This window comes from Amblyomma mixtum, chromosome 2, assembly GCF_055824585.1.
Source record: "Amblyomma mixtum isolate Tamu chromosome 2, ASM5582458v1, whole genome shotgun sequence".
NCBI lineage: Eukaryota > Metazoa > Arthropoda > Arachnida > Ixodida > Ixodidae > Amblyomma > Amblyomma mixtum.
The window spans coordinates 229,024,658-229,043,737 of NC_143013.1; the positions used below are offsets into that span (position 1 = coordinate 229,024,658).

Consider the following 19,080-nt stretch of genomic DNA (forward strand, 5'->3'; position numbering starts at 1 on the left):
AAACACCAGCAGTGAAACATCAACCCGAGATTTCGAAGCATGGCGAGTGTTTTTATTTTTTACTCACACACTGCCAGTGCTATGTAGAATTCTAAGAGACAGCTGATATGGTAACAGTAAATAAGAGAAAATGGGCAGAATAAGGCATATGAGAATGGTACAAACATATTGCGTTCAAGTCGTTGGGTCAGTAGCTGCGGAGAGGTAGTCTGTGACGTTGAGATACGTTGCAAGTAATGCTGATTTTCTTTTTTTCCGCCCGCGCATCCGTGTATGATAACAAAAATCCCGAAAGCGCTTAGGGCCGCAGCCGGCAACATTCTTTTCGTTCACTTTTTATTGTCAAATAAACTACTACCACCACCAAGGTTCGAAAAACGAAAAGGAAACACTGGCTGCGAAACTTCCACTGGAGACTGCGGGACATAGCTGGCAAGACCTAATAAGTACTCATTACAATCGCGTCAGGTTTCTCCCTACTGTGGCCTTAGCATAGCATTTCCATCCATTCATTGGAACTGCATTTTGTTGCCACACGAGGCAACGTTCCTGCTTTTGTGATATCGTTTTGTGATATCGGCGAGTGTGTAGTCTCAGCAGCCGTGCTCCGCTGTAAATAAAGTTTTATTTTTTATTCTGGTTCTTAGTGCGAACTTTTTTTTTGGTAATGAGCAACTAAATATAATGTACATACCTGAATAGAGCTACTCTCGCTCTGCCAGTGACGACGACCCCTTTCCGCGATAGGTCTAACGATTCCGCAGGTTTCGTGTGTGCAATTTCCGCAACCGTCGAACGCGAATTCACGTTTTGGGGAATGCAAATGGCCAACAAATGAAGTTTTCACAACGGTGACCTAATATCGACTATTTTCACAGTGCAGGATGCACATGCAATGAAAGGAAAGCTCTGGTCGGACCCAGACTGCCGCGCTCTTGGGCAGCCAGCAGCAGTCACCGGCGTCGCTTGTGGATTAGGAATAAGGACGTTTTATTTCGCCATCGAACGTACTTCAGGATAAAGCGATTCAAAATTGAATATCACATCGGTGAAAGCAGGGACAATTAGAAGCGTCGGTCCTACGCGATGTCAGCAATCCGGCCACCGAATGTTTCCGAGGCGCGCGATCACATCGGTGGTTTCTACAAAGTTGTCGCGCTGCATAAACAAGCAAAGGAACAACAGGTACACAAATAGGATTAATAAAACAAAAGCGTAGCTCTCGTTTTACCTCACGCGAACAAACATAGCTGTTTGCATACAGCGCTGTAAAAAGGAGTACTGGTGTGCAGTCGCCCTGTGTTATTGGCGGAGCGAAGGGATGGCGACGTCAGTGCGGGCCGTGTTCGTGACTCGAAGGCATTCCAAAATCTCGAATGCCTTCGCGGAGCTCCATTGACTTGATAGTATGTCAGCCAAATGCCATTGAATAGTTCGTGCAGCTGCACAAGGCGACATCCGACTCGAATGACACTCGGTTGGAAGGTATTTGAAACGCCCGTGTAGCAGAGATATTGCTAATCTCAGGCTCGTGATGTTTTCTTAGATAACAGCATGCGATCAGACGCGAAAGCAATTACATCTGCTATGACATATTTTGCAAATATTTGCGAAAACAAACTAATTTTCACAATGTGCTGCAGCACCGATCGTCACTACCTGCAACACCCATCGTCACTATCATCATTTCCAAATAGCACCTCTTTTTGCCATGTGACAACGCAATGAAAGTGCCATTCGTTCATGGGGAGTGCGCTTCGTGAAAGTATCACTAAAGTTGCCGTGTGACAGGGGTATAAATCCCCCCACGCACGCGCACAAACACATTCAAACACGGAAAATGGTACGGTTTCAAAGATATCTTTGCCGTGTACGATCATACACAGTAAACCATTTTTGAAAAGTCACTAAATTGCGCTTGAAAACTATCAAAATGTAGCAGTTACAACTCAAACATGATGCCACTTCATTTTCAGAAATTATAACTTTTTATCGTCACGTGTATACAAGTACGCTGGACGAAGTTCCTACGGTAAACTCAGATTTCTAGATTTCCTGCAGCGCATACAGACCCCCCACCCCGGCGGCGCAACATGTAGGCTCTCAGCCCTGATTTCTCTTCACTGCTGCCGAAAAAAAAAAAATCGACTACACGTCTTTCCGGGTGGACGGTCGCTTTTAGATAATGGGACTCTGTCAGCTAGGGGGATAGGGGAAATGAACAATAACGCCCCTGCACACTGCTTTGTTTTCTTTCTCCACATGGACTCAACAAACGCACTCGCGCAAGGCCTCGCGTATTTGTGTGTGTGTAGCTATTTTCGTCTTGTTATATGTCCGCAGCTGTATCCATGAGCAGGCAGAGAAAAAAAAAAGCTGCTGTGTTGGTACTATCATGTCAGCAGTTCGGATACTCGAGCCAGTACTAACGGCTTACTGTATTGCATTATGCCAAGTTTTCGATTAGCGTACCCTCCTAGCGGCCGCCAGGCGGAGCACGTTTTATGTTAGTGGTCCAACAGCGATACCAGACACTCACAGAGAAAAAGACGACGTACAAGGAGGCTCCTTCTGTGTGTCTCATCTTATTCTGTGTCAGTGTCTGGCAGGGCTGTTGTCCACTCAATCCCTATGTATCAACTCCAAGTAGCCCAATCTGCCGTTCTTCAGAAACGCGTTTGCAGGGTTGCCTGAACGCCCTTGAATGTTTTCTGCGAAAATGCATTTATAATTGTGGGTGCAGGTGGTCTCCAGAGCAGTAACGGGCAGTGCTGGCTTCAATAGGCAGAAATGAAAGGGGTGAGTCATCTGTGGACACGCCTTCCCCGGTGCACTTTACAAGGCTACGCTGGCGAACCTGACCGCGTCTTGTCGCTCGAGTCTGTTGACTGTCAGGACCACGCATGTAACTGCGAGCGCATAAAGGCTACTGGCAGTGTACGTTCCCCCCACCCCCCGCAGTTGTTGACGGAGCAAGCGTCGTTCCTGGAAAGAAACGCGGAACGCACCGCTTCACCACGACGGTGAGAGCAAGGGTTGGGTGCCGCGCTAAAGATTTTTATTACAAACCCCACTGCGCCCAGGGCGGGTGCGCCCTGACAAGTTGTACCCACTCCCCGCAGCAGAGGCACACAGGTCTGTCTCCTCTTTCTAGCCTGGCCTTGGCTGCAGAAGAACCTTGGATTGGAACGGCCGCATGTCAATCGCCTTCGCAAAACATCAGCTTCGCAGAACTGTGAAACCCCCTCCCTATTGTAAACAGCGTGACGTCAAAAAGTTGTGGCCCGGTTGGCAGAACTGACAACTTTTGGTTCTGAGCCGGTGTTGTTGGTCCCGAGGGCTCCTTCGCCGCCTTTTTACCCCGATTCGAGACGCCTCGCCGGCCCTCACAGGATAGAAGAGGGGAAACGCTTGCGCTGAATGACTTAGGCCGGGTGGCAGGAGCGCGCTCCGGGCGCCAGTGTATCCGGCCGGTGCCTCATAATAGACCTCTCCCTGATGTAAACAGTGTGACGTCAAAAAGGTGTGCCCCGATGGGCAAAATCGTCGAATTTCGGTTCTGAACCGGTTTTTCAGGTGCCGAGCACTCCCTCACCAGCTTTGTTCCCTGATTCGAAACGCCTGGCAGCCTTCTTCTCCCAGTGTGAGCCTTCTCGGTACGGCGCATGTTTCGCCCTTCGGGCCAGAAGCACGCGCGTTGATGACGTGTGTCTTGAAGGAAGCCAGTTTTCTTTGCACGTGTTGGCCTGCCTGCAAATCTGTATGCGCAGTCGCGTTTTTTTTTTCTTTTTCAGGTGAGAAAAATGTAGAGCCTAAGATGTGTGCCCAGAAAATAGTGAAAACATTTTTTTTCTGTCAACTTGAAGGAGCGAAAATTGCTAATTGATCACGTGCACTCAGTGGAGCAGATTGTCAATGAAAACTACCTCCATGGGGAAGTGACAGAAAGTGTGTGTCCTGAGTGAATCAACTTGAAATTCGAGGCCAATACAATGGGGTTTTGTTACGTTTTGCGCTAATAATAATAAACACAATCTTTATGCGAACATAAAGTGCCTCTAAACAGATATGCGAAGCTGAAGAGATTACCGCGCATGCGGGAACACTTTATTTGCAGAGCCATCGCTATATGTGCTCATTCATGTGCAAGCAAACATTTTGACTTAGAAGTTACATTCAGCCAGAGCAATGCCTACTCCCGTAATATCTTAGAATGTCATGAAATATTGAGGAAAATAGATGTGTGTGTAAATGATGGCAGATTTTTTTCACGTTTCATGACCATGCACACAAAAGCAACCGCTGTGGCAAATGCTATTTCAAGGCCGGAATGCGAAGACAATGCAAGCATGCTGCTGCTGTATGCTTTTTTGTAAACAAGCATGAGGAACCGTCCTGAGCAAGAGGCTGAAGCGTTCGTCAGATCTGGTAAAATGTAGAGTTCCGGACCCTTCCAATTAGGGTTTTTTCATAACCACGCTAATGAAAATCTGGTCGTAAATGTTTATCAGGTAGACGAGCACCATTTTGAAAATATTTATGGTCTTTCTTCTAATTTGTAAATACGGATCGACACTAACGTCATATTATGTTCCCCGCTTTGTAAACCAGGTCAAAAAACAATTCGCGATGTAAAACCTGCTTCCCACATAACCTTGCTGAATTATCCTGAAGTCCTTGATGGTTTTGCTGAGAGAGCTTCGAAATCTGCTGAAAAATAGCTCTTAGACAAAATGTTTTCACCAATGTCATCCACAGACCACCCAGCCAAAGGACTTCATACCGGTTTCCAATAAATTTCACCAGAAGCTCTCGGCCCCTCGTGTTCACGGAACTATCCTGAGTAGTAGTAGTAAGTGGCTTTTATTGTAAATGAAAAAGAAGGTAAAAGGATTCTTGCCAGCGCCGGCATCTGCTATCATGTCTAGAAGCACCTGAGCTGGGGCTGGGGGATGGAAATGGAAAGCGAGATGACAGTGAAGGGGAAAACAAAGGGTAGAGAGAGAGGGAAAACCTTCCCTCCTGCTTGTATTTCCATTACGCGAGGCGATACAGCCAGTGGGAAGGACCGCGAAAGTTGCCGGCGACCTGACACGTGAGGCGCGCACTTCGGGAGAGGGCGACCGCACTCTCTCTCTCACACGCACATACACTACGCTCGCCCGCTCCGCAAGCTCCCCTCTCACTCGCATACACCAAGCTGCCCCGCACGCCCGCAGCACAATTTTCTCCATTCTTGACCGGAGCGGAATTCCAGCCATGACTAACAATGAGGGACACCACCGCTTTTGAGCACCCGCGAGCAGATTGGCACTTGCGCTGGCACGTGGCAAGTGCCAGCGGTGCGAGCAGCAAGCCCACCATAGCAGACTTCCATATTTATGCAACTCACCTACTCCTATCTAGACACTACACGCGCAATCGTGCAGCGCCATGCGCAGCAAATGTCGCTGTACTATTGTGGAGCAGCTCTTCCGGAAACCGCCATTTACAAGAGCTAGTTTTGAATCATAATACCCTGTAGCCGAGACTGGCAACTGATTGCATTTCTAACGATTTCGGTATCCGTGGTTTGCACACCGCTGAGGGAAAGTACTGGTATTTCATGCAGTGCAAACAATGGCAAGAGATGCTGGCATTGTTTTTGCTGCATTGCGCGCATGCATATCACCAGCTACGCTCCCATATACCTTTCAAGAATGTTATCCGTGCATTCTTTTTTTCTTGCAGTGTGTGATTGACATATAATTTTGGGGGCATGCTTTGCCACTACAATGCTAGCGAAATCGCACTGTCCACACATGCACTTCGCCACTGGTAGAGGCAGAAGCAGAAGGCTTCATTCACTTCCATTGATGTGCATTTTCAAAAGACAAACGCATGTTCCTTATAAAAACAGGACCATTTTATTGCAACATCTGCTAAGCACGTTCAGATGCCTTGCACAACTCCCCCACACATCATGGTGGCAGCCTGCAAGCAAACAAGACCATACCAATGTCATATGTGAGTCTATTTTCAGGAAGTGACAGGAAATGTCAGTGCTCAAAAGTGGGTATTAGCTTGTTCTTTACTGCTCAACCATTGCAGTTACTTTCCATTGACTTAGTGTTTCAGTAACACACAAACACATATGCTTACCTCCCGTGATACAAAAATGTGAGGGCAGTAACGGAAAAGGAAAGAAAATATGTGCATAAACATAGCAAGTGGACTGAAAAGTCCTTACATACATCTAAGTGATTTGCTGCCACTGTAACAATGAGAGCAGATATGTTAGGATAAAAGCCTGCTGAGCACGATAGAAACATATTCTGCTTATGCCATACAGGGTGATACAAAGCTGCTGGAACAATGATACACTGCTTGTTTTGATGTCACCAGCAGTTCACGAAGAAAAAGCTTACCAGCAGAAGGCTGTATCCATTACACACAAGCAGAAAAATGTGAGCTGTGAGGTTGAATATCCCTTGAAAGTGTATATTGATACTGTGCTTCCAAGGAAAGTGAACGCCACAAGCGGGCTAGTAGCAAAAGAAAAGACGCAGCTATAGAACAGAAGAAAGGAGCAGGCATAAGAAGTACAGCATGTCCAACTAAGCTATACTTGGGAAAAAGAAACAACTCAACAGTGACGTTGCAACGGACATATAAAAGCCCCACATTTTTGAAAATATAAAGCGGAAAGAAATGAAAACACACTGTTTCATGTTTCATATAGCAGGGATCTCAACGGTTACATTTGAAAATCAATTTAGAGTGCATTCATCCACAAATGTGCTTCAGCGCCTTTTCAGCTAAGGAAAACACCCAACTCAACGAGGGCTGTGTAGCTTTCAAGCATTTGTATGAAACAAGTGATAAGTTTATAGCAAAAATACCCTCTATAATGATTTTACCTCACATATACTCACCTACGAGGCCATAACAGGAGGGCGGAAAGAAAAACTATATTGTTGCAAAAGAGCAAACGACTAGGCGCCTTACGAAATGTCACAGTGCCGTGACACTGGTAATCTTGCACACGCGTTCATGAAAAACCGCACTCGATAACATACACTACGAGGTAGCTCACGCACGCGACACAGGTACAGTTGGGACTTCAATGCACATACTAATAACAAAATTGCGGTCCGAATGGCTCACCTGCGTTTGGCCCTGACATCAGCCATGCGCGTACGAAGCTTTGTGATCGTCGACCATTTGCGTTGAAGGTATCGCCGCCGATTCCCCATTTGACACTTTTACACACAAAAAAACTGGCAAGATAACGTGATAAAAAACGGCGCTGCACATAAATACAAAAGCACAGTAAAAAAAACACCAACAAGCAAAACAGCACGATACACCGATGACAGCCTGCGGAGCAGCCGAAGAAGCGACCGAAAGGCAGGACAGGCTTCAGCGTAGTCAGTCGTCCGTACCGGTACAGAATACCGGGGCGAGAGTTGCGGGCGTCACACACACAGGGGAGGCGCTGCGCACACCATAGAGTTTCTTACTATTACCTAGAGGGAAAGCTGGCAGCCCGTCTATGGGAGTTTGCATGGCGACCCCTCGAGGCCACTTCAGCCACCATGGGCGCTCAAAGCATCATGGGGCGGTGAGCTACTTGTTGCGGAACTACAACTTTTGGCCAAAAAATAATAGAAAAATAAAGCTATTTGATAAATACAAACGTCCTAACATTCAATATTTTGTCTAATGATTGCAACAAACGAGCAGAAAAGCCTTTAAGTGCAAAGTTTGCCCAAAATAAGAGACGACTCGCTCTCCTATTGGCCAAGTAATGAACACAATAAAAACTAATATTTCGAAATTAACGGGCGCACTTTTAAAAGTAAATATGTTTTCAAAAAAGATGTTGTTGCTTAAATACTATAAGAAGTTTTTTAATGGCATTTCGGAAAAGGGAAACCTTTTATTGGCGTCGTGTGTCGTCGAGTTTTCACTACTATGGCTTTTGCACACTGCGTTCGCGCGAAAGTCGTCTGCGCACACACGGACAGCGTTTTTGGAATGAGACATCTCAGTAATGACACTCCGTGTTCCTGAAAAACTACGACTGTTCCGCAACAAGTAGCTCACCGCCCCATGATGCTTTGAGCGTCCATGGTGGCTGAAGTGCAGCGCCGCCAGCTTTCCCTCTAGGTAATAGTAAGAAACTCTATGGCGCACACGTTTCAGTAAACCCCAATAGTTACTGTCTCGTACGTCTTGCTTCAAAATGTTTGACAGCGCCACTGTCGTTGACCGGCGGAACTCCATTGTTGAGTCAAAACGCCCGCGAGATTCAAATGCAGCAGCCCCGTCGACCAACAAACGGGGCGAGTGCGAGCTAACATGAGTCGTTTATCATACCCAAATTTACATCACTGGTAGTTTAAGACCAGGGACTTCAGTTCCTGTCAAAAAAGCCTGGAATATAACAGTGATCTTTCGCGCTGGATGTATTTTGCGGAGGTTACGGCGCACCAAAAAATAGCGCAATTGAATGGCGCAGTAATACCGTTCTGTTTGTCGTAGCGAAATTCGGACTTGAGCAGGTCCTTGAATATTTCCTAAATATTTCGCGTGCAAAATTTGTTCCCTATACGACGTTTACTTCCTTCTAAAACTCAGATCAAAAAAGCGCAGTTTCTAGGTTACGACCAACTTTGAACAATGAAAACTAAAAAATTATGACATGTAGCTCAATGAAATTTTCAAGAATTAACAACATGGGTACTATCTACAATCCTGCTAAATATGTTTGTGATTTATGAACTGGACTAGGAGTTATTAATGCGCCATTCTTTTAAATTTCACACTTTTTTATGGCACCAGTTCTAAATAACCACCCAATATAACTCAATAAATTGCCTGTAAGGTCCTCGAGTCACACTTAATCTAAAAGCTGCAGAAGCAGTTTTCTTTTCGGAGCAGTAGTTTTCGTCAACAGCAAATCCAACGCAGGCAAGTCGAGCAAAAATATCGTTTTATGCCCCTCGCTCTTTTGCTCACTGCTACCATACTAACGTGAATAGCTTTTAGCGACACATACCATCGCAAAGAAGATACAATTATCTTTACAATGCGCTCAATATCATTTTTCTAGCGCAAACGGATGAGCCACACCGCTCACACAAACATGACAAAAAACGGCTGCTGACCGCCGCTAGCGTGGTACCGCCGCCTTAAAGGGACCCAGAAACACAATCTTAGTTAACTGTATTCCCTGTTGATTGCATACAGTGAGTTATAATGGTGCTATTAGCGCCGGTAATGCCGCGTATATTCCGGTTTTTAATATTTTAATGTCCTCCCAAAAACAACTTCATGGCTCTGATGGTGTCGCCACACAGTGGCGGGTTTTTAGCAGCGGATATGACATCACCTGGCGCGAGCTTGATGATCGGACAAACAGTAAATATATTGCAAATTGTGTGAATAAATAGAGACACATTTTGTCACCTGTCTGCGTTTTATATTAGATCAACAAAAACAATTTGTTTGTCTTAGATAAAAGCCCTGCAAAGCAAGTAAAATAAAAATACACCACCAGGGGCGCTCTGGCATGGAAACAACGCTGCCAGTCTCACAGAGAGCAGGCAACAATGGAGTACAAACTTCCGCGACGTGCTCTGGCTGGCTGTTTTGATTGGTTGCGCCAGGTGCCGTCATTGGGAGAGCGAAATAGGAGTGGGAAGCCCCGCCAAAATCGAGTTGAGGGCAGCGTTTTGTTTGCTTGTATTTTGAAATTTCTTCACTGAATAACTCCCGTTCCTGTGCATCGATTCCTGTAATTCTTTTTAAGTCAGCATCTGTGTGACATAAAGAACCCACCTGAAGTATAGCCGGTATTCCCCCAGACAGTGTTTCGCAGCCCCTTTAAGGCTGGCGGGCGCGTCGAGTTCCATCGCTTTTGTGGGAGAGCTCGGTGTTTGCGTCTGCGGTTTGCGCGTGGGCGTCTGCTGTAAGGGTGGTTGAGGTGTAGGTTTGCTTAAGGGGGTTAGATTGGGTGTAGGTCGGATACGGTTTTTAAGTTCTGCCATTTCTCGACGCATGGATGCAATTACCTCCTCTAATGTGTGTATTTTGCCTAACAGCTCATGTTCCCGAGCAGTGGCTTTGGAGGCCATGGCCGCCCAGCTCACCTGTTTACCGGAGCGGCTGCTGCTTCTGTCGGAGCGGCTGTAGCCGGCGTTCCTTCGGCTGGCACTCGAATCTCTACTTGAACCGAGCGGTGGATAGGATGTCGATCGGTCGCGGGACTTGCTCTGCTTGCGCTCCTTCGGTGTTTGATTGGAGCGTTCCTTGGAGCGGGACTTGCGAACTTGCAGCTGCTGGTCCGGTTGGGGGGTGGAGCTAGCGTCTTGTTCGTTCTTAGACGGCTGGTGCGGGCGCTTGATGAAGCGGTGTTTGCAGTTCCTCCCGCCCGTCATGTGGGAGCCGTTGCAAACGATGCATTTGGCCGTGCATTTGGGTTCTTCGCCTTCGGGTGGGGCTGGGTGGTTCTCGCCGCATCTGCGGCATAGATGCGTCGCAGGTTTGGGACACATGTCGGTGCGATGGTCCGTCTTGCAGCAGTTAAAGCACGTCTCAACGCGGCTGTGGAAGGGGAAGCAATTGAAGAGGCCTACCCTGAAGCATATCGAGCGGGGGACTTTGCTTCCGGCGAAGGTGATCACGATAGAGGTCGACCTGCCGAGGCGGCGGGCCGCCACCACGGGAATGTCCGCGTTATAATCGAGGAAGCCGTTGATGATCTCTTCGGGCGTCTCGTTCCAATAGGCGTTGTATATGATGCCCTTTACGGACTCGTCTGGCGGTGGGATGTATGCGGCCATGTCGTACGTTTGGTCACCCTGCTTGAGAGATTTGAGGTTGACGTAAACCAGGACTCTGGTCTTTACGGGGGGGCTCATGGTAAACGTGTTGTTGATGGGGTTGATACGGATGCAATCATGGGCTGTTGCCTCTTGATGCGGGAGGTTGAGTTCACGGCAAACTGCCGCGTGTATAACTTCTGGGCTTATGGTGCGTAGAGCCAGGCTACCGCGGTGTCTGACAACGACTTTATATTCGTCTGTCGGCAGGCGGGGAAGCGGCGGCTGCTTGCGTTTCGGTGGCGGTGTCTTCTGATTAAGCGTTGACTTGGACTTGTCCGTGGACGGGCGGGCGCCGACAGCGACGCTGCGCTCCTGCGTCGACGGCGTTCCCTTGGCGTCGCGGGCGGTCTTCCCGGCGTTCGGGCCGGTGCGTCGATATCGGTCGTGAAGCCTAGTGATGAGCTCCCAGTTCTTGTCGGCAAGCTGGTCTGGGGTAGCGTCTTCACCTTCTACGGTGTATCCCATTGCAGCGTTCAGGATGCCGGGCTCCACGGCTGCGGCGGCGGTGGCGAGCCCCTGCGGCTCCGCGGCCCGCGCTAGACCTAGCGTTAGGCCTAGTCAGGTGGGGCACGGAGCGGCGGTAAAAGTCCCGAAAGCGGGCTAAATTCGGGAGTCTCCGGGCCAAAAGTGGTGTCGGTGGGAGCGGGTCACTTTCACTGACCTTTTGGACGAGGCACGGGGCCGTAGGTTGAAAAGAATCGCCAAAGGCGGGCTGTTAAACCGGAGCTCATGCGACGCGCGTCCACACGGCTCGGCGGCTCCTGGCGTTTTTCCTAACCCCGGGAAGGAACTTTCACTTATTGCGGTGGCCCGCCTCGGTACGCAGTCTCTTTCGCCTCTTTTGCCTGCGTCGTTTTGCCACGGCGGAGATATGTGTCCCTGGGTTCCTTGCAGCTGCACTTGGCAAAATATACTGGAATACTTACATCCGGTTCGTCGCATTCGCGTGTTAATCGCATGGCTAGAAGGCTCACCAGATGAGGAGAAGGGCACAAAACTTTAGTTGAATGAAACTGTATATAAATAAACAGCTGCTGCCAAAATATAGCGGAAGAGAAAACCAAACCTAGTGTACACTTTGAAGAGCTTGCTTGTTTGTGTTCTTTTTTTCTTGTATAAACTGTTACACATGGTGCCACTGAAATAGAACTTGTTACTCTATGCCGTGTATTATCTTTAAGTTCTTTGTTTATGCTTTGTGTCTTGGATCACACCGTGTATTTCATGTGTAATATTAAAAGGCCCAAGAAGCAGTCCAAGCCAGCTTCAGAGAATTAAAACCCTTCAAATCTGGTAAAGTGCAAGAAAAAGCGGTCCAGCTTCGTGAGCAAGCTGGCCTCTCGAGGCTGGTCTCGTCTGTAAAGTCATCGAAAGGAACCAGCCTTTCAGTGTTCTTCAGTGCCAAGACAAACAAGGATCAGTGCCGGCCGTTCCGCGCAATCGCGTCTGAAAGAGACACGTGGCAACGTGAAGTCGCTGTTTTCTTGCAGAAGTGTCTTTCTCACATGGAAGTGGACGACCCTTTCCTCACCAGGAAGCGTGAGGCTGTTTCAGACCACCTTCAGAATGAGTGCCCACCACATGTAAGCGCGTTTTCCTTTGATGTGAAGGACTTGTACTGGTCCTTGCCTCAGAGCTTTGTGACCACAGAAGTCAGCCTTTGCATTGACAGCTTTGGCGTAACCAAGTTCCAAAACGCATATGGAATGGACGTTAGCAGGTTTTTAGAATTGCTAAGTTTTTACTTGAAGCCAAACTTTGTTATTCTAGTCAACAAATTTTTTATCCAAAAACAACGAGTCTGCAGTGGCTAGAGCATCGCTCCTGTACTCAGTGATCTATTACCGTATTTACTCGCGTAATCCTCGCACTTTTTTTCCTTGAAAATCAACGCGAAGTTTGGGGGTGCGATAATTATGCGGGGAAAATTTTCAAGCAAATGTTTCGGAGTGTTAAATGAAAAGATGAATGGGTGCGAGATCGGGATTGTCAGGTCCGCTATTGTAAATATAACGAAAACATTACTTTCAAGCGGAAATTACCTTCGTTATGAAAGTACAAGGTGAACGTAAGCTCAAGCTGCTAAAGCACTTTATCTGCCGCGCGCAACCTCCGGTCACTACTCGCGTTGCGTACGTCTATCAGGCAATTCTACTCTTGATCAGAGTCCGTGTCTGCACTGGAATCGTTGGCTTCTGCGGCATCGGTTTCTTCATCTTCCGATGCTTCTTCGTCGTCCCACACCAGGTGGTCCTCAGTCGCATCCAAGGCGTTCGAAATTCCTGTTTTTTTGAAACTTCTGGCCACCATGTCTACATCAATCATCCCCCATGCCTCTGATACCCAGCTGCACAGCAGCTCCAAGGACGGTCTTTTGATCTTGCCGCCCGGCGTCAGAGCATGCTGGCCTTCGGCCATCCATTCTGCGTACAGCCTCCGGACGTAGTAGTAGTAAAAGACTTTTAATCAACCATAATTTATAGGCCGAGCATTTCGACCGCCTGGGCGACCAGAAGCCGCTGTTCTTCTTCCCCTTCAGCGCCAAGCCAGTCGAGCCAGGTGGTGATGGATAGAGAGGGGGGGGGGGGGGGGAAGGAACCCGACTGCTGAGCAGCCGGGCAATAGAATAGGCAATGGGCCAGGTCCGCATAGATACAGGGGCAGTTGGGACAGGAAGGGTCCGATCGATAGCGATAGAGGAAGAGGCGGGACGGGGTGATAACTGCATTCATCTGAATGTGCCGAAGAAGGCGAGACTCCGGCACCGTGAGTGATGGATGAGGGGGAGGGTAAAGGCGTTTGTTATCTTTAAATGGCTTGTTCAAAGATCGTGAAAAAAAGGGGGTGCTTAGAATCGAGTGAATACGGTAGTTGTAGCCGCGGTCAATAGATGGCGACCGCTACGAGAAGCAGACGGCTCGCGGCAGTAATTTTGGGGGTGCGATGATTATGCGGGGAAAAAATTTTTCCCAATTTTTGATAGCCAATGTGGGGGGGTGCGAGCATTACGCGAGTGCGAGCATTATGCGAGTAAATACGGTACTAACAAGTTATGACAGGTGTCTTCGAACCAAGCTCGATGACGCGACCGTTGTTAAGATAATGCGATATGTTGATGACTTTTTAATTTTATATCCCACTGATGACGCACAGCAAACAGCTGCAGAGATTTTTGACGTCTTCTGTTATGAACTTAATGACCTGCAATTGACTTCAGAGCTCCCCTTTAATAATATAGGCTCAGGCCTTTAGACATGGAACTGACAATTTCTAACAACTATGTTTGTTTGACATACTCGCTGCGGTCCAGGAAGAGCCTTCTCTCTTTCCGGTCGGCTCACTCCAAGGTTCTTAAGCGCGGTATCGCCAAGGCATGCCTAAGAGTCGCGCTGCAAAGACCATGAGTGCATCAGACAAAAGGCAGTTGCTACGCACAGCTGAACAGGTTATCCGCAGCGGGATACCCCAAGAAGATTCTTCAAATGTTGTTGAGTCCCTGCTTGTTGAAAGTAGTCTGCGAAAGATCAAGCGCACCGAGGCGGGTCAGGCAGAAAGAAAGAAAACAGCGGGCATCCCGTATGTGCACAAAGTTTCGAACAATCTAAAAAAAAAAATAGTGAGCGAAGGAGGCATTAGGCTGTTTTTTTCAGCCAGGATTAAACTTAGCGGTTTGTGCAAACGTGTAAACGAGGATGGAAGCAAGAAAGGCTGCCAGAAGCAGCATACGCGGAAATTTGTCCACTGTCGTGGTGGTGTCGTTTACAAGATCCCGACCTCATGTGGCAGTTTCTATATCGGTGAGACGGGACGCTGCATAAACGATCGACTACGTGAACACGCAAAAAATATAGAGAACAAGTCACGCAGAAACAATCTTGCACTGCATTGCGCAGAGTGTATTGCGAAGCGCATCTCAATCGGACCCGTATCATCGCCCGTTATAAAGATGAGACCATGAGGCTCATTTCGGAGGCCTGCCATATTAAAAAGCTAGAGAACACCTGTATCAGCAGCCTATCGATAAATCTGCCATGTTTCCTAAAACGCGAAACGGAGAAAATACAAAGTTTGCAGCACTGCACAATGCACGGCTGGAAGAAAAGGAAAAAGCCGCCAGAGCTGGACGCTCTGCTGCAGTGCTACACAACCACAGAGAGCACACTGGTATAGCGTGGGGACCATTTGTTTCAAGTCTGTGAGATAAACTGAGCGAACAAAGACTTTTAAAAATGGTCTCTCCCCTTTGTATAACACGATGTAGAACAGACTGCCAGAACAAGGCAAATACGGGCTGATTGGTACTTGTTGGTACAGACAAGAGAAGGACAAACGCTAGCGCTGACTAACAATCAAATCATTTATTGCTACAGGTGAGGCAGCATATAAATGAAATGGCACAAGTAAAAATCCAAGAAAAGCACGAGAAAAACGATACTGCACAACCACACAACCTGACTGAAAAAAAAGGCACGTCGCTGAATAAGATACGCATGTACCTTAGGTGGAAGATTTAGGTCCTCACTAAAAATAGCAGCGACATTTTCGAAACGATGCGGAAACAATGTTCCGGCCACCATTGACAAATAAAAAATGGTTGGTTGCTTCGGATGCATGCAGTATTTACAATCTAACACAGGTGGTCTCAAATCCCATGCCAATATTGGTTGGGGGCCTGAGACCTCCCGAGGCCCCCCTGACTTGTTGAAGCACTGCCCATCACTGTGTATCACTGGTGAGCACGTGCTTGCAAGAAAGAAAATATTAACGAGTGGGTTGTGATATAACCAGTTTAACAAGCAGCACACCTGTGGCGTGTACTCATCCATTTTTCGCCTATCACGCTGCTTATCAAACTGCATTCCCGCTTTGCGTTTTGCCCCCAAGAGGCACTCGCCAGTTGGCACTTCCTGGCCAACAACTCCAATAGGCGGCCGCGCCAGGAGCTCTTCTGGCAGCATCTTACGGATGTAATGTTTCCAGTCAGTGAGTGCGTCGTTTCTCAACTTGAAATCTTTGACGACGATCTCCAGTGTCTGCGTCATACTCTCAAAACATGGGTGCAGTGGAGCTCTGAAATCGTGCAGCGCTTGTTTCATCGGAAACGTTGCCTTTTCGCTTCCGTCGGCCTGATCAGACGACAACCCCGAATTCTGCCAGGCTCACCTTTATCTATCCTGGGCCAGAACGCTGCACCTCATGCTTGTCCCCTGCGTGAACTGATATAACATGGCCCAAGAAGTAGCTTTTAGAACCGTGCAAAAGCGACAGCCTCTCGTCGACTGGACTTCTACACAAACGAGCTGAGAGCGGATTCGTAAAAGCTACCGGTGGCACTTGTCTCCTTGCGTGATATGGATACGATGCGAAAGCATTGTGCACTATTGCCGTTTCCGTTGATGCGTTTGTAGTTGATTATGTCTGTGGTATTCTGTGCGTTTGTGTGACTTAAGTTGGCGTTGGCCACCAAACCGTGCACCATTCGGCGTTCCGTGGGTCATCCTTTACTTTCGTAGATTGATTGATTGTAAAACATTTTATTCGCCGGAAAGAGCTTGGTAAGAGGCCGCGATGTACTACGAACAACAATGATGAAGCGAAAAAAACGCCACCATCGACAGGTGATGATGTCGCTGGCCATTAGGTCACCAAGTGTCGAGCAACTTTGGACCATGGTTCTTGTTTCTTTCTTGTCATTACGGTGGTTGTGACTGTACTGAAGGGTTTACATAAATTTCATAGAACAAAATAAATGATGCATGTCATCTGAAAGCACCACTTACACCATGAAATAACATAAATATGTGTCATGAAAGTCAGCACGCGTAATGTATGAAGTTTGGTAAATGGTTTCCGCACAACTTGTCCTAAGTGCAAGGCCACAGTTATGCACGCTGTAGTGCACCCTTCGTAACAATTTTCTCTAGTTATATTCTGAGGGCATAACATAACAGCTGAAGGGAGTCAATTAGTGGTATTTAGTTAGAATATTTTACAGATGTTTTGAGGACACATGTCACAGGACACACAGGACACATGTGGGGCACCATAGTGGGGTTGCGTGAAGCGCTTATACAAAGCAATTTGAAGGGTTACGGTCTTTTCACGCTTATGTTGCTGTAAAAAGAAGTATGTTAACACATATCCTCCTTGGTTAACACGCGGTAACTCGTGATGTGTTTCCTTGGATTTCTTTCATCACACACACCTGCTCTCGCAGTTATGTGTAGTTATTAAAGTGAAAGTATTGCCGAGTTGGTTCCTCTGTCTTATATGGGTGTTTAAATGAACACTCACTTAGCTTATGTCGCAGAATAAATAGAACACAGGTGAAAAGAGCTGAAAACGGCGAATTGGTTCCTGTTTCTAGCACCGGTACCCTCCGCATCGCCGTAGCCACCATCGCACGTCATGTTTTCCACGCCGTGAACAGTAGCACGGTAGCACTGGCAGAAGTTATGGCAGGAGTGGAAGTGAGTCTTTTTACTCTACAGAATTTGAAAATTTACTCAGCGTTCTTGTGCTTACGCTATGATATGCTCCCGTAGAGGGTGGGCTCAGGCCTCGCTAGTAAATTTTTATTTCTCTTCCAGGTTCCTTCAGTATTTAAAGACCTTCCCGTGAAGGTGCAAACGTCGAAGCTTGTCACTCGCAAGGATATCTTCTCCCAGCTGGAAGAGGCGGCGAAAAGCGGTAAACTTTTCTTCCGATTATGATTTTACGAGGGCGGGAGCTGTGCCGCGTACAGTCAAAATCTCATTCATGTGACGTGTCACAGCATGTCCGCGAAAGTAAACCGACTTCACCTGAACGGTGCATCGTCGAAACGCGGCTTCGACCTGGATATACGCACGTGCTCCCTAAAACCCAGCTTTGCGTTCTCCAGACTCTGGGCCTTCGCCAGCTCTTTCTCATTCACGTGAACAATTCTTTTCAAAACTTTCACCGTCCGCATGAACAGAGTCGCGTATCGAGTTGGCCGCAAAGACGATGACGATTCGAGCCGGCGGTACCTGTTACTGGATCATGCTTTGCGCCAACTGATTGGCGTCGTTAGTCTGGTGCGTAGTTTGCTCTGTTTACGTACGGCGCGGATAGCGATTGCATTCCTCGGCCTACGATTCCGCGATAGAGGTCTCAGATCAGGCAGTGTAATGTTCGTCGTGGGCGGTTTCATTGATGTCGAAACCGCCGGTGTATGAGCGCCGGCGATGAGTGCCGGCCGGCGTGTTTTGGCAAATCGGATACCACGTGACTGAACTAGATGAGAGCGCGATAACGAGAGCTTTCATATGACGAATGTACCGTTAGTACTCATCCGATGGCCTAAATTTGTTGTCTCGGTTGGTATTCGCTCGCCGATTAGTTGTCTCGCCTGTTTCTGGCTTCGTGGATTAGTCGTTATTTGAAAATTGTGCGAAATATTCATTTGCGATTGCGTGTAGTACATATCCGTTGGGTTACTGGATTATTACAGAGGTTTCGTGCAACTGATTCACTGTGTGCAAATGTGGAGTGCTACACTAAAAAGGACTCATCCCATCTTCATCCCTCACTTTGACTTGCAACCTACTGATCGCCGTTGTTTGCATGGTTTTCAGTGTGTTTACCTTCCATTCTGTCCTGCAATGGACTGTAGTGCAGTGTCTGATAACGTCTTGCTCATTGGCAGAGTGATGTTATTTGCTGTGGAGTTGCAGAAACGTGATTTTTGAACATTTCCCTTTATCTGAAGATGTTTTTATTCCACTGCATTTAGCCGCTGTATGAAGTATTTGCGATTACAATTTTGCCAACCAAGGTTGGCTGCGATACCATATTTTGCCTAGTTCTCCTAAAGAAATAGAGGGAGAAGGGGTGGAAAATTCAGGAAGGTAGTCTCATGCACAAGTTGGGGAAAGCGAAACTAACCTCAGTCGGATCACATTCAGTTCATATGAAAATTTTCGAGGTGACCTTGTCCTTATGCTATTACAAGTTCCTGTGGAGGGGGGCTCTCAGCATTCGGCTTGAGTAGTTTGCTGAACAACAGGGACCGGAATGAGCTAATATGCAAACCAGTCAGTACAGTCATGCCTTGTTGATACGACCGCAGTTAGTACGAGTGACTTGAATTGTGGACAGTTTTTTTTTTTTGTGAGAGAGAGAGAGAAATAACTTATTTGCACCTGTCAAAAGTGACAGAGGAGAAGGCTTTAGCCTAAACCCACCC

The 19,080-nt window shown here is 47.5% G+C and overlaps 1 protein-coding gene and 1 long non-coding RNA gene across 2 annotated transcripts in view; one reads left to right on the forward strand and one right to left on the reverse strand.

Annotated features, from left to right (window-relative positions):
• Window positions 1-5,883: 5,883 nt before the first annotated feature.
• Window positions 5,884-7,470, reverse strand: LOC149362852 (uncharacterized). Its single transcript, XR_016288534.1, has 2 exons — window positions 7,147-7,470; window positions 5,884-5,973 (listed from the first exon to the last, which is right to left on the reverse strand). It is a non-coding gene; the product is annotated as an uncharacterized LOC149362852 (long non-coding RNA).
• A 9,784-nt stretch (window positions 7,471-17,254) lies between these two features.
• The window catches only part of l(3)80Fj (lethal (3) 80Fj), a 117,160-nt gene continuing 115,334 nt past the window's right edge, over window positions 17,255-19,080 (forward strand). Inside the window, exons 1-2 of the mRNA XM_089573274.1 lie at window positions 17,255-17,341; window positions 17,462-17,561. Of these exons, the coding sequence (XP_089429400.1) occupies window positions 17,327-17,341; window positions 17,462-17,561 (115 nt within the window). The 5' untranslated portion in view covers window positions 17,255-17,326. The remainder of the gene's footprint in view (window positions 17,342-17,461; window positions 17,562-19,080) is intronic.